Source organism: Elephantulus edwardii, unplaced genomic scaffold (genome assembly GCF_000299155.1).
Source record: "Elephantulus edwardii isolate Elephantulus edwardi_28Jun2011 unplaced genomic scaffold, EleEdw1.0 scaffold00013, whole genome shotgun sequence".
Lineage (NCBI taxonomy): Eukaryota > Metazoa > Chordata > Mammalia > Macroscelidea > Macroscelididae > Elephantulus > Elephantulus edwardii.
Window position 1 is genome coordinate 7,252,195 of NW_006399763.1, and position 14,139 is coordinate 7,266,333.

Below are 14,139 nucleotides of genomic sequence, written 5' to 3' on the forward strand. Positions count from 1 at the left end.
ATAAGACACAAAGGATTATAAGGATGCACATTACAGCATGAATATGTGATGGGCTAACCTGTTCTGATTTATTCCTTTCATAGTTTCATCTATAAATTGAACATATAACAAAAATGTCTTAGGCACTAGAAACTTCAGGTTGAACAGAGCTGCCTCTAAGATACTTACTTTCAATGCACAATAGTGGTCAGACATGTGAGACTTTTCTGTCACTGTAACCAACCCCTATTGTGTATTGTTTACATTCTGCTATTAGGTTATTAATGATGAGATTTAACTTTTCAGACTTCCTAGACAAGTGTTTAGAGTTGTTACTCTTCATTGTTTTCCACTAGAGAAATTTGCATTGTAGTACTGTGATAACTTGTGTTAGGTCTCTGAGCTAGTAAGTGTCCAAGTTGGGAATTCTTACACTCAAGTCTTGTGTCATTCATTGCATTTCAAGCTGCATATTGCAATGCCTGAAGTCTGAGTTGAGTATTATCATGGTACATGCTTAGACTATACTTTGTCTTTTTTAAAAATTTTAATTAAAATTCATATTTCCTTTTTTTTTTTGTAGCAGGGGTAGGGAGTACTTAAAACATATTTGAAGATATAGCCTTTTCCCTTAAGTACAGCATTCAGTGCATCTCGTACATCTTTGAATGTATATTCACACAGTATATTTTGGGATACAGTTACAAATCCGTATTCTAATGAACATCCAAGTATAACAAACAGAGAAAGCTAATACTTAAGTCACATTACATTGTATTTGTATGAATATTATCCTGTCACTCACAACATTGTAGTTCAAGATGGATCTAGAAATGTTTTTAACTATGAATCCGACTCAGTTTTCTTCACTTTTTCATTTCCAGCATAGTAGATCATAAGATTATCTGATTCAAAATGTTCCATGCCAACCCATTTCATTTCACTGGTGCCTACTATGTCAATATCTGTTTCATTTCTTCCTTAACAATCTCAATTTTCCTACATTCGTATGTCTTACATTCCATATTCTGAATTTGCAGACCAAGGACAGTAGACCAAAGAAACTGGATTGTGAATCCAGTTGTATGTCTTACTGGGTTCATTTGTATGGAAGCAAAAATACTATGGCATAGGTAGGTGAAACTTAGTCCTCAAATTGCATTCTTACTCTTTAGGACTCTAGAGAGGCCATTGGCAACATATTAGTCTAATGCACTATGTTGGGTTAAGTATAATAGAGATTGCGAGCATGGCATGTGATCTGATGGGGTTTATATGTGTTTTCCAAGGTTGCTATGAGTTAGAATATAACTCAATGACACCTAAGTAAAAGTAAATCCTTGACAACTTTAATCTTCTCTTATAGTAAACTTAGAATAAATTGTCAAAGCATCAGAATGGAAACAAGACACTTAGATTAGCCGTCATGGATCAAAGCTAAGTGTACTACTCTTTACCGGTAGGGGGCAGAGTATTATTTCTCAACAGTGTATGACGTGCACATGCAGAGGAGTTGAAAACAAAGAGCAAGCTACCCTTTTGATACTAATTCGACAATGGAAATGTCGCCTGTTGGAGCATTCTTGGTTTCTGGTTTCCTAGCAAGTATTGGGACTTCTTGATTTCTTTTCATATACTTGATAGCGTATGTTTAAAGTATTTGGTGGGAGTAGGAGGGTGAGGAGTGTACTATTTTTCTGCCAGCCTCTCTATGGATGACTAATCCTGTTTCATAAACTACAGCAGTGTCATTGTTTTCAAACATTTCAATTATGGGTCTTACTTATTATTTCTTTCATTTAATTCTCAAGGTGTGAGAGGATTGTGGCATTAAATTCAGGAAATGAAATTTTAGTTAGCAGTCAAATACTGTGAAATACTTAGTGTGTACTAATCATTCTGTCATATTCACAGTTTCTGGGATGCCAGAAAATGAAAAGGCAGTTCTGGAGTGGGGATGTGATGGCCTTTCATCCCCCAAAGATTATGTAGCAGAAGACTCCCAAAGTCTTGACCTTGGACAAACCACTGAAGTTTCTGTCTTAATAGTGGCCTTTGACCTAGAGGTAAAGCCTCAAACCATAAAGATTATAAGACAATGTAGAACCAAGCTTAGAAGGCCTAGCTTGTAATGTTTAAAAGGCTGACAAACACAGCCAGAAATACACAACTAGGGAAGGAAAAAATTGAAGTATGGGACCTTCTAAAGACTAAATCCCCATGAACATCAAAAACATTTTCCAGCAGGGTAGAAAAAAAACCCTGCTGACTGAGAAAAAACATTTGGTAATACGATTTCAGACAAGGCTCTCATATTAAAAGTTTACAGAATCCTACAGGGCTTCCATAAGGATAAGACTGATGACACAATTAGAAAATGGGCAAAAGACATGGAAAGACTTTTCATAGAGGAAGATATTTGGATGGCAGACACATGAACAAATGCTCAAAGCCACTGGCAATGAGAGAGATGCAAATCAAAACCACAGTGAGATACCATCTAGCAGTGGTAGCAGTGGTAACGTTTAACAGAAGAGCAAGTAATAACTATTGGAAAAGATGTGGATAGATAGGAACTCTTTATACACTGTTGGTGGAATTGTAAAATGGTACAAACATTCTGGAAGGCAGTTTGGCATTTCCTCAAAAAGCTGAACATAGAAATTCTATATAACTCAGCTATTCCACTATGTGGAATATACCCCAAGAAAATTAGAAACGAGACACAAACAGATTTATTTGTACACCAATGTTCAAAGCAGTGTTACTCATCATCACAAGAACATAGAAACATCCCAACTGTCCAACCATAATCGAATGGATTGAGAAATGGTATAGTCACACAATGGAATACTGTGCAGCATACAGAAATAATGGTTCAGAAAATTACTACATTTCTTGGGAGAATCTGGAGAGCATTATGTTAAGTGAATTAACTCAGTCCCATAAGGACAAGTACTGTATAAGACCATTAAGAAAGATAACTAGTAAACTGAGTATGAGGATCGGGGCAGGGCGAGGAGGTAGGGTAGGAGCATAGGGGTATGGATGGGCAGGAGGTATGCATACAATTGCACAATATGATGGGTGGAGGGAGGGGTGGGTAAAGAAAATGAGAAAGATTCAATGTGAAAAACAATGGATATAAAGAAACCAGAATAAAATAAAGATTTATTTTAAAAAATTGTTTTTGGGTGAAATGTCTCTGCATAAAGGTAACCATTAACTTAGCCATGAACTTAGGAAAGACTAGCTTAGGAAAGACCTGTTAAGTCTTGCAATTGGGTTTTTAACCCTATTTCATCTTCACAGAATGAATAAAAATCTTCTAAAATTTATACATAGATCATGAATGTAAAAATAAAGGAACGGGGGTAATGGCAAAAAGTGAGCCTTTGCATAGCATTCCACACAGCAGGCTCAGTTCTGAGCACCCTTTGCGCACCAGCACCCCACCCCTGGTGATTCTCTGCGTTCCTGCCTCACTTTCCCCACTCATGGGATCTGCTGGAGCATTCTGATTCTTTCCCCCTTTTGTGTCTAGTAAGCCTGTTGCACTGAACTGGTATTTCTACTTTTTTTTTTTTAATAAGGTATTATTTATCACTGTGATCTTACCAAAGAAGAGCTGGAGCCAAGAGTTTTCCGAGAAGTAACCGTGAAAGGAATTGATGCTTCTGACTACCAGACAATCCAGGTAGCAAAATTTTGATATCTTTAATGTGTGATTGAGCATTATGTTTGGATATCTGACTTCCAGGTTGTGGCTTTCAGACTCCAACTTGTCAGGCACTTGTGGAAGTAATCAACAGCAACGCAGACAACAAATGTCCGTGGAACCCTTACTTTGTCCTGGGAATTGTGCCAGGCACTCGAAAAGAGGCAGAGAACCAGCCTTACTTGCAGGTTCTGCTCCTCTGGCTACGACTATTACATTAAAACCAGAGTCCTTTGTCTTGGAGCACTTACTGCAAGTAGAAATGAAAGCAACACAGTTTGTCAGTGTCAACCTGCAAAGTAGGTTGTTTTCTAGCTCAGGTCTTGCCATGTCATAAATAACAATGTGGATTTGCTCTATATAAAACTATTTACTGACTTGCTGTGAGGTCCTTTCAGTCTGAAGTTCATAGGTACTTCTGTCTGGCACAGGGTAGACACTAAATAAAATTTTCAATGAATAAGTTAACCAGTTAGTTGTCATGTCTCCCCATCCTCAGCTCCCTTTTTCAGCTTAACTTTTTTCAGGTTAAGGAGCTCTGGTTTTATCTCTCTCCAAAAATATTAAGTCTCTCAGATTATAAATAACTAATTAAATGACTGGTGGTGGTGAAGCCTGTTTCTTTGCAATGAGAGGTCACCTGTAGATGTTTGTGATAAAACATTAGAAGAAAAAGCACTGATTCTTCCTAAGAGTGGTTTTGTGAAACTGGGGCATTTTTCCAGCCTAGTGAATGATTTAAGCTAAGCATAGTATATTCTAGAACAAGGGCTGAATATGGATCTTAAATAAAGTTCTCTTTGCAAAAGTAGACGGTAAAGCTGGATTTGTCCCAGGGCCACAGTTTGCCAACCATTTCTCTGTACCAGGCTTCAGAACCCTGGCCTCGTGTATATTGGAGCACGTGCTCACCGGTTTGCTTTCACATTGCCTGTGACTGCTTGTCATGCTTTAGCAGAGAGGTTGTCACAGAGTCTGGTGGCCCACAAATCCTAAATTGGTATTTGGCCCTTTTAGTAAGTTTGCAGATTCCTAGTCTCTGTATAAACAGTATCAGAATATCTTCAGGAGATACACAAGGCTGTTGTCAGAGAGCCCTGTCAGACAGGCCTGACATCTCCCACCTTCTCAACCTTTCACGAGGTTTGTTTTAGCCCTCAACTGAAGAGAGCATTTATTGAGCAGAATTCCAAGGGTTTAAATGAGCTGATGCATGTGAAGTGGCTGGCAACCGAATGTATGTGGTTTACAGTCTGTATTATTTGAAATAGATAGAATGGACATTTAGCTTTCCTTGTCTATGAACCGTGTTTCTTGTTCTTTTGAGTCTCGTTTCCAGGGACCTGTAGCTGCTACCTGGTGCTACAATGTTTTGGCAATTCACCCTCACACCTTGTTGGACTTTTTGCACCTCGTCTGCTTCGGGCCAGCATTCTTCTTTGCTTGTTTTTTGTTTTGTATTTCTTTCTCCCCCCTCCCACCACCACATGTATAGAAAAGTTGTGCCATCCAGCTGTTTTATTTGGCATTCTCAGAGCCTAATTCCCTTCCTTACCTGGGCATCCTTGGTTGGGATGGTGTGTGTGCCATTGCCTCTCCGTTCATTATGCCAAGGACACCAACAGTACCCACTAAGTATTCCCTCCCCTCCTCTTTTGAGGACAGCCTTGGCTACTGCAGAATCCAGCCACCCTTTCTTCCCCTCCTTATCTCTACTACACACCCCTACTCAACTCTCTGAAAAGACAATCCTTTTTCCACCTTTTCACAACTATGCCCAGGTCACGGTGACTTTCAGGTTGGGCAGAGAGAGACTCAGCTGCCAGGGAGGCCACTTCTTCCATAGAGGAAGCTTTTCTTCTCAGTAAGGTTGATTTCAGATGCTTCTCCCTGCTCAGCCACGTTTTTCAGTCTTCTAATAATATTCCTCACAGATGATATAAAAAAAAAAGCAGTCACCATCTAATATGTATTATTCTCATTTATAAATGAACAGATAAACGTTTACATCTGAGCAAGTCCTGTGCAGAATGGAGATGTGTCTGCTGTGTTCACAGCAGCCTCACATTTCTAGACTGCTCTGTTAAAGAAATGCACAGAGGCTCTGCTTTTTCATATCTTCGGAAAATGCTCCCTTACTCCCTCTGCTTGGCTCTCTGTCTCCCAAAGAAAACTTGTCTGACTTTCACCTGCTTAAATACTTACTTTGTATCTGCACTGTTGAAATCAAGGGAAATGGAAGATTCTTGGTAAATATTTAAAGGTGTGGTAACTGGACAGATCACTTTAGCTTGCAGATCTTAATGCACAGTTCTTGATTTCCATGCTTTGAAAGAAATAGATCTATAGCAGCTACATTGCAGTACATTGCCACCTACTAATTGTGTGTATTATGCGTACCATTACAGAATTATTAATACAGAATGTGTGCATTGTGTAAAAGTGCCTTTGGACTACACTGTGGTGGTATAGTACTATAGACTTTATCACTTTGAATCTTTTTGGCCCTGGGTGAGATTCAAATGTGTGCCGCAGAGCTTTGATATGAATATGATGGTGACAGATGTTCTCACGTTTTGATTAGTCTCTCAGTGGTGTTATCATCAGTGACCTAGTGCTGTAAAAAGTAGGCTTCAGAGAAGGATTTGTGCATAAATAGAACGCATCCTAGGGATGGATAATAGAAATCACAGTGTCTCTAAAATAGATATTATCGTTTTGTGTTTCAGATACCTTCAGATAATGTTACTATTTTTATTTCACTTGATGCTGGCTATGTTTATTCCATATGTGATGTGAAGATTTTCCATGGACTATTTACATGTCTTCTTTCCTAGGTTACTGTCTGAAGTGTGTTAACATATTGAAGTAAATTCTGCAGCATAGATTTAGCTGGCATCATTAGTCACTGCTGAATAATGGTGGTCATGATCATGCATGCTTTCAAATACTACTGTCTACCTGATAGTACAGCAAACTAAAACCAGAGGAGGGCGAAGAAGGTGTGAGAAGCACTCATACACATAAACAAGCTACAGAGATCTGTTCTTTGCTTTGGGTGGTCTGTTTGCTCAAGACCCCAGGCATCTTGCAAAGGAAATTAAAAAAAAAAAAAAGTATTGAACTTTGTTCAGACAAATGGACAACAGAGTTTCTATTTGTAGCTTTCATTTGTTTCTGATCACAACCTTGGGTAGGAAATTGAGCTGTGTTGGAAAAAGAATTTGGAAAATCAAGTTCGGAAAAAGAAACCTGTTAATTTTTTCCCCCTCCAGTCTAGAATGCATATACGAATTCCATTCTATCACGATTTGCCAAATCAAATAGGTTAATCTTTTCCTTTTCCTGCATGTTATTGTGAATGGTGTAATCCATAATGTTGATTGGACCCTTTATGATCCATAATGTTGATTGGACCCTTTATGATCATGTGCTTGGATAAAGTAGTTAAAATGCTAGTCATTAGTAGGGAGCTCTGGTAGAGTAGTGGCAAGAAACTGCACTGCAATCTCAAAAGTATGTGGTTCGAATCCACCAGATGCTCCTCTAGAGAAGGAGGGGCAGTCTCCTCTTGTGCCCATCAGACCCCAACTCAAAGGTACACAATAAGGAAAAAAAATCCAGTCATTAAGCATCATATTTATGAAATAAATTTTGGTAATAAGTGATTCACCTGAAAACTGTCTTCACTGGTAAATAAGGCAGTGGTATTTCAGGTGGGGAGCTCTGGTGGTCTAGTGGTAAGAAGCTGCACTACAATCCCTCTGGCATGTGGTTCAAATCCAGCAGTTGCTCCATTGGAGAAGGATGGGCAGTCTCCTCCCATTCTATTAGCTGACTCTAAAAACCCACAGAGGGTCAGCTGTGGATCGGTTCTGACTCTACAGTTGTTGTTGTTGTTGTTATGTTCCGTCGAGTCATTTGCGACTCATAGCGACCCTGTGTACAACAGCCCTAAACCCTGCTCTATCCTGTGCCAATCGCATTGCCTCTGACACACCCATCCCTATTACCCCAGTCACTGAATCAATCCACCTCATAGAGGGTCTTCCCCTCCTGCGCTGTCCCTCCACCCTACCAAGCATGATGTCCCTCTTTAAGGACCTGTCTCTCCTTACAACATGTCCAAAGTATGTCAGACAAAGCCCCAGAATCCTTGCCTCCAAGGAGTAGTCTGGTTTAATCCTCTCTAGGATGAATCTGTTTGTTTTCTTGGCAGCCCAGGGTACATTCAATGCTCTTCTCCAGCACCACAGCTCAAAGGCATCAATTCTCCTTCTGTCCTCTCTAGTCATTGTCCAACTCTCTGATGCATAACAAGTGATTGCAAAGACCATGGCCTGTATCAGGTGCATGTTAGTCTCCAGAGAGACACCATTGACTCTATGGTACACAACAACAAATCAGTTTAGTCCATCAGCAACTAAATGGTATGACTGCTGCAGCCGGTGCCAGGTACTTTGTGGACACAAGAGAATTCCAGACATAGCCAATGCCCTTGGGATACTTGTAAGCATACTGTAAGACTGAGACCTAGAGACCTGAGGGGATCACAAATCCCCTAAGAAACTGTATCATCGTGGACAGGGTAGCATGCAGACCTCTGGAGGGCTGAGGTTTTGAGGGGTGGGGACTTTTTTGTACATCCCAGTTCTTTACTGGGATTCTCAAATACTTTTAATACCATCTTTCATTTAGGAAACTGCCTCTGGCTTTGTTTCAGAATAATTTTGTAATTTCACTGTAAACTCCGGGAAGATAAGAACCTTACTACCCTCAGGATTCTGTACAAGCACATTGCCTTTGGCAATTGCCTGTGGTGGATGGAATAACATTTTCACGATATTGAATGAAATGTAACAAAGAAATAGCGTGTAGCAAAACCTGGCCTTTTGGATTCTGGAAATGTAATTTCTGTTCATCCAGTTGGAAAATCCTCTTTTCACCTCTCCAGATGAAAGACAAAATTTACAGACCTGAAAAAGAGCAGAGGACTGAGTCTACTGGATGGAATCTCCATTAACAATACTCTGCCTCTCGTAAAAGAGAATTCACGTACCTATATTTTATGGGAGGAAGTAAAATTAAATAACCAGGGAAATTGTGAGAATTATAAGTATGTAGTAGAGATTTTATTGTCTTTATTTTTTATATTTAGTGGGTTTTTTCCTTTCTCAACGGATATTTAGTAATGCATATGAAATATTAATGCCATCCCTAAGGAAGTTAACTGTGTAGCTCAGATGTCATAATAGCGTAACAGTTTGGGTTTATCAAATGCTTTGGAGTGGAAGAAGTAAGATTTTTTTAAAATTTTTTTTTTCTTAAATTAGTCTAGGTTTTGTTTGGTTTTTTTTAACTTTGGTGGTAATTTGTAATTGCAAGCAGACTGGCTTTCCATTTAAGAACATGTTCTCAGAACATTAATTAGTATTTTAATACTCATTAACTTCTGTGGGGAAGGCATGGCATGTGCAGTGTGTGACTATTGACTTATGTACATCCACGGGGAGTTGATTATTGAACTTGCTCTCATGTTTTTTATAGCACTATGTTCTTGCAAGTAGGTGTCGATCAGAAGTCTTAAGAAAACATTAGTAAAGAGTGATGATGGGATGTTTATGAAAAGAACTTTTTGCAGAGTTGTGCTTACATGTAATTACATCCAGTTAGCTTAAAGCACATTGTATAAATGCAAGTGGCAATTTACTGCCTAAGCATTCATGTTATTTGTTTATAGTATGCTTCACTGTGAAGTATCCTTGCCTAAACATTTCTGTTCTGCTTAGACTTCTTTTAGTCATGCTGGCATTCTAGACATGGGCATAATACTGTTATTCAGAGAGAATATACATGTATGTCTGTTGTTTGTTTAGATGCCAGCTGTGCTGAAATTTGACTGCAAAATAGAAAACCAACTTTAACTACCTTATAACTTACTGCTGCCAAGTTGGTTCAGACTCACAGCTGACCCTTCATCTGCTTTCCAAGGCTGCAAGTCTTACATGGAAGAGATTGTCTGTCTTTCTCCCAAGGAGCTGCTGCTGGGTTTGAACCACTGGAGATGCTTGGCCTATTGGTTAGGAGCACAACATGCTACAGACCACACCGTAATAGAGAAATAAATTTCAGGGTTCAGGGCTCTAGTTGCTACAGTGTCTATGAAGCATACATCAGTTCTCGTTCATGTTTTAATAAAGGACATCATTTTGCAGCAACCTGAGAACATATAACTAATATTCAGTAAAATCGTGAGGTGGCCTCAAGAATTGAACAGCACCTGCCCAGTGGCTAGGTAAAATTTCCATTATGATAAAACTTTTATGAAGCTTTCCTGTGGCACAAGGTGAGTGACAGTCCAATGCCGCTTCAGTTCTACTGACATTTTTAGTTTTTCAGATCTTTTCTCTGAGGAGATAAGTCTCATTTACATTGTGAATCTTGTCTACATTGAGATGGGGCTCAGAGAAGCACCTGAGCCCATGATGGCTTACAGGCTGTGAAAGGCAGAGGGTAGAGAAGCTCCGTCAGCCGGCTGTGCTGGGAACCATGGCCCACCATCCTGGGACTTTGTTCAGCCTGATTTACTGAGATGTTAATGAAGAAGACAGATGTTGATTTAATTAGAATGACTTACATGCACTCCTAGAAAGCGATCTAGAATTATTGTTGTTCTTTCATTACGTTGATATATTAAAGTCGTAACTGACAGAAATTGTAGTTCACATCCGCCTCATGTTATAGATGAAAACTTTTACTTATTGGCGATTTGTCTACCCATGGTATATGTATAAAATTTCACATATTTGTAGATATTACTAAGTTTGCGGTTTGGTATGATTAAGTCACTTAAATAAGTTCAAATTTTGTTTATATTATTTTTAAAAATCCTATTATTGATCCTTAAAAGTTGTAGGCTGCTGAGTTTTGCTAGGATAGTCAGGTGGATGCAGGTTGCCCACAGCTGACAACTAGCTGCCAATTTCTCGCAAGAAAAAAGAATTATATATTTCATCACACAGAGAGAGAGAGAGAGAGAGAGAAAGAAAATCGCATCCTTCATATTAGAGATGAATCACTAGAAGTGTTTTGTCACAACATCTATGAATGGCATGTTTATTCATAGTGCTTGTCTTTTGCCATTTTAATAATAAATTCGAATCTCAAGTTGTGCTCCCCAGATTAGATTTAGCTGTGAGCATCAGGATTTAAAAAAAAAAAAAAATCAAAATAACCATGGCTTGAAAAAAATGAAAGCACTGCTTATTAAAAAAGCCGAGCATCTCTGATGGGTTTGCTCAAATATCAGGAAAAAGGGAAATGTCCTCTGTTAAGATTTCCGTCCTTACAGACCCCGTGGAGGATCCCTTTGGGTCACAATCAACTCAGCAGCCATGAGTGGAAGATAAAGGATGATGACTTAACCTCTCACGAGATTGGAGGGTGAACTGAGTTCAGGGCCGAGATGGTCCACTGTGTAAGGAATCCCAGTCTTTTCTCTGTTGCTTCATTACACATGCCTTCTCTTGCCAACATCACCTTGAGGTCTTGGATGGCTGCAGGGATTTTAGCCCTATTACATTCTACATGGAAGACAGCAGTGGGAAGAGGAGAGAAGGGTGTGCCAGCTGCCTTGTCTGATGGGCTTTGCCAGGAATCATGTCTACTTTCATTTTATTTGCCACATTTTACTCACATGCTGTGGCAAGAAAGTTGCACCATATAGTCTTATTCCTGAGGGCACAAAAATGTACCCAACTGAAAAATAAGACCTTATTATAAAAAAGGAAAACAGGAGAGAGAGATATTGGTTGACACTGAGCAGTCCACCAAACCAGGCAAAACAGGCCATCAGCAAAGCGTTTTGCCTTGGGTTATGAGACCAAGGAACCCAAATGCCACCTGGTGGCCAGATATCTAATTCTTAGGATGAAGGTTTGAAAAACTAAGAATCTGAAAAAAGACAGAAGACTTGATGCCTTCACATTGTGGTACTGGAGCAGAGTCTTGAACATACCATGGACTGCCAAAAAAACAAATAGGTCTGTCTTGGAGATGGTGACAGCAAGTCTCTCTTTGGAGGCTAGGATTTTGAAGCCCCGCCTTACTTATTTTGGGCATGTGGCCATGAGAGACCAGTTCTTGGAGAAGGACACCATGCTTGGAAGGGTGGAGGGACAGTGCAGGAGAGGGAGGCCCAGGATGAGATGGATTGATACAGTAACTGGGGCAATGGGGGTTCGTGTGTTGGAATTAGTGAGACTGGCACAGGACAGGGCAGGGTTCAGAGATGCTGTACATAAGGTCGCTATGCATCACAGGCTACTTGATAGCACGTAACAACAAACAACAAGATGTCACACATACCATCTATAGGGATTTGTCTCCCATGAGAAAAGAAATTTAATATTGCTTCTATGTAGTTCATAACCTTTGGTCTTGATTCTAGTAAAATGAAGATGCTAGAATATATGACAATATATGAGCTTAAGATACAAGGGTTATGTCCTGCCTGATGAAGAAGCAGGGCCAGCTGGTGTCCAGATGGTTCTCCAGGTGTTTGCTTCTATACTAGACTTAATCTTCTTTCTTCATTCACTCTCATTGCCATTGAGTCAGAACTGGCTCACAACTGTCCCTCCTTCGGGTTTCCGAGGCGGTAAATTACAAGAAAGGAGAATGCCCACCTTTCTTCCATGGAGCCATTGGTGGATTTGAACCACCAGAGACGTGCTGACTTTTGGGTTATCAGTTCAGCTTCGTATGGTCTACATCCCCAGAGCTCACTACTTCTGATTGAGGATGGCCAATTTCCAGTCACACACACACACGTTTTTCCACCAGTCTGGTTTTGTGCTTACGACCAAGTTATATGCCTTCCAGTTAAATAGGCCTCAGAGTTAATCTAGCTGAAACCTATCACTTTAGGACACTAAAACTCAGTAATTACATGTATCTTAAATAAAGTAACACTGTTAATACTGGCAGAGCCAGAACTAGAGCCTAGAATTCCATCTTTCTCCTGCAGAAGAGCTGGTAGATTCAGACCACCTGCCTTTGGGTTGGCAACACAACTCCTTCCCACTAGGCCACCAGAGCTCCTTTTGCAAACCTTTATGGAACTTATTAAACAATTTAAAAAATAGTACTTCCTGTATAAGCTTTAAGCTCATCAACAGATGCAGATTTTTTAAGATCTATTTTAATGTTTACTTTCATCCCCTTTGTTGAATACAAACACAGGGTCCTCTTGCCTTTTCTCTCTGTGTTTAAGTATGTGTGTGTGAGAGAGAGAAAAAGAGAGAAATTTGAGGAACTTTATTTCTGTGTCAAATGTGAGCAACTCTTTGGCGGCCTGAAACATCATATAAAATATGTTTAGAAGTGATATAATTTTATTTTTTTTTTTGTCTTCTCTTTGCTGGACTTCCAGAGGAAGCCAGAAGAGCCTTCACTAAGATCTTATTCAGTATTATCTTTAATAATGAGACCAGACAGGTTCTAACAGTGAATTGGAATAGCAGCTTCTATACCAAAAACAGGTGACTTTCTGTTCTTACTTTTGAAAGGATATAACCATTCCAGGGTCTGAATACTTCTTAATAAGTAAAGGTAGACACAGAAGTAATAGGATTAAGAGGGCATGTGGAGTTGAGAGTCTGGTCATTGTTGGCATTTTCTCGGCATGGGGGAGGCACAGCAGCAGGGCAGTGGGGCCATCTTTCTGCCTCTCCTTGATGCTCTGCTGACTTACTCTACAGGGTGTTGGACAGTGTCCCCTCAAGTAATATACAGCTTTAGAACCCTGCTAGAGGGTCAGCTGAGAGTCACTTCCAGCTAAATGGGAAGGCGTTCTCCAGCTTTTCCACGACAGCACTATTCCTAAATCCCAGGGGGACAGCCATGTTGGTCACCACTGGTCAGCTTTTGTTTGGCTTCTTGCTCAATTATTGTCTTTTCTGGCAAAGAGAGAGAAAAGGAAGTAGGAGCTTGGAGCAGATTCACCACCTGCTGTAGCTTCGTTCCCCTCCCCTTCCTCTGCTTTGCCTAGAGTTGCATCAATGGTCGATGGATTATGGGCTGAGTAAAAATAGACCCAGCTCTGGGGAGATTCCATTATCTCCTCAAAGTAATAACCATTGTTGACGTAACTGTCATGGTCTGTGAATATAGGAGGGAAAGTTTTCCATTTCTACAAGTATAATCTTGTGATTTGGATTAAGTACCTCCTGACTTGGGTTTAAAGAGGCAGACTTGATGTTCCTCTATTTATTCCCAGCACTGACTCTGTGTAAGCTGTAGGTTAGAAATGATGTAACAGTTAAAAACAGGATGATAATATAGCAAGACAGTAGAGGACAGTACCCACGTGCTGAGGATACTGAACCGGGACTCACAGAAGCTACTGGCTCTTGTGTTGAGTCCCACTCCTCCATCCAGTT

General features: G+C 39.9%; 1 protein-coding gene across 1 annotated transcript in view; it reads left to right on the forward strand.

Moving 5' to 3' along the window:
- LOC102870602 (prolyl endopeptidase-like) overlaps positions 1–14,139 on the forward strand; it is a 147,469-nt gene that overhangs the window by 97,112 nt on the left and 36,218 nt on the right. The window contains exon 10 of the mRNA XM_006881182.1: positions 3,573–3,676. Within this exon, the coding sequence (XP_006881244.1) occupies positions 3,573–3,676 (104 nt within the window). The remainder of the gene's footprint in view (positions 1–3,572; positions 3,677–14,139) is intronic.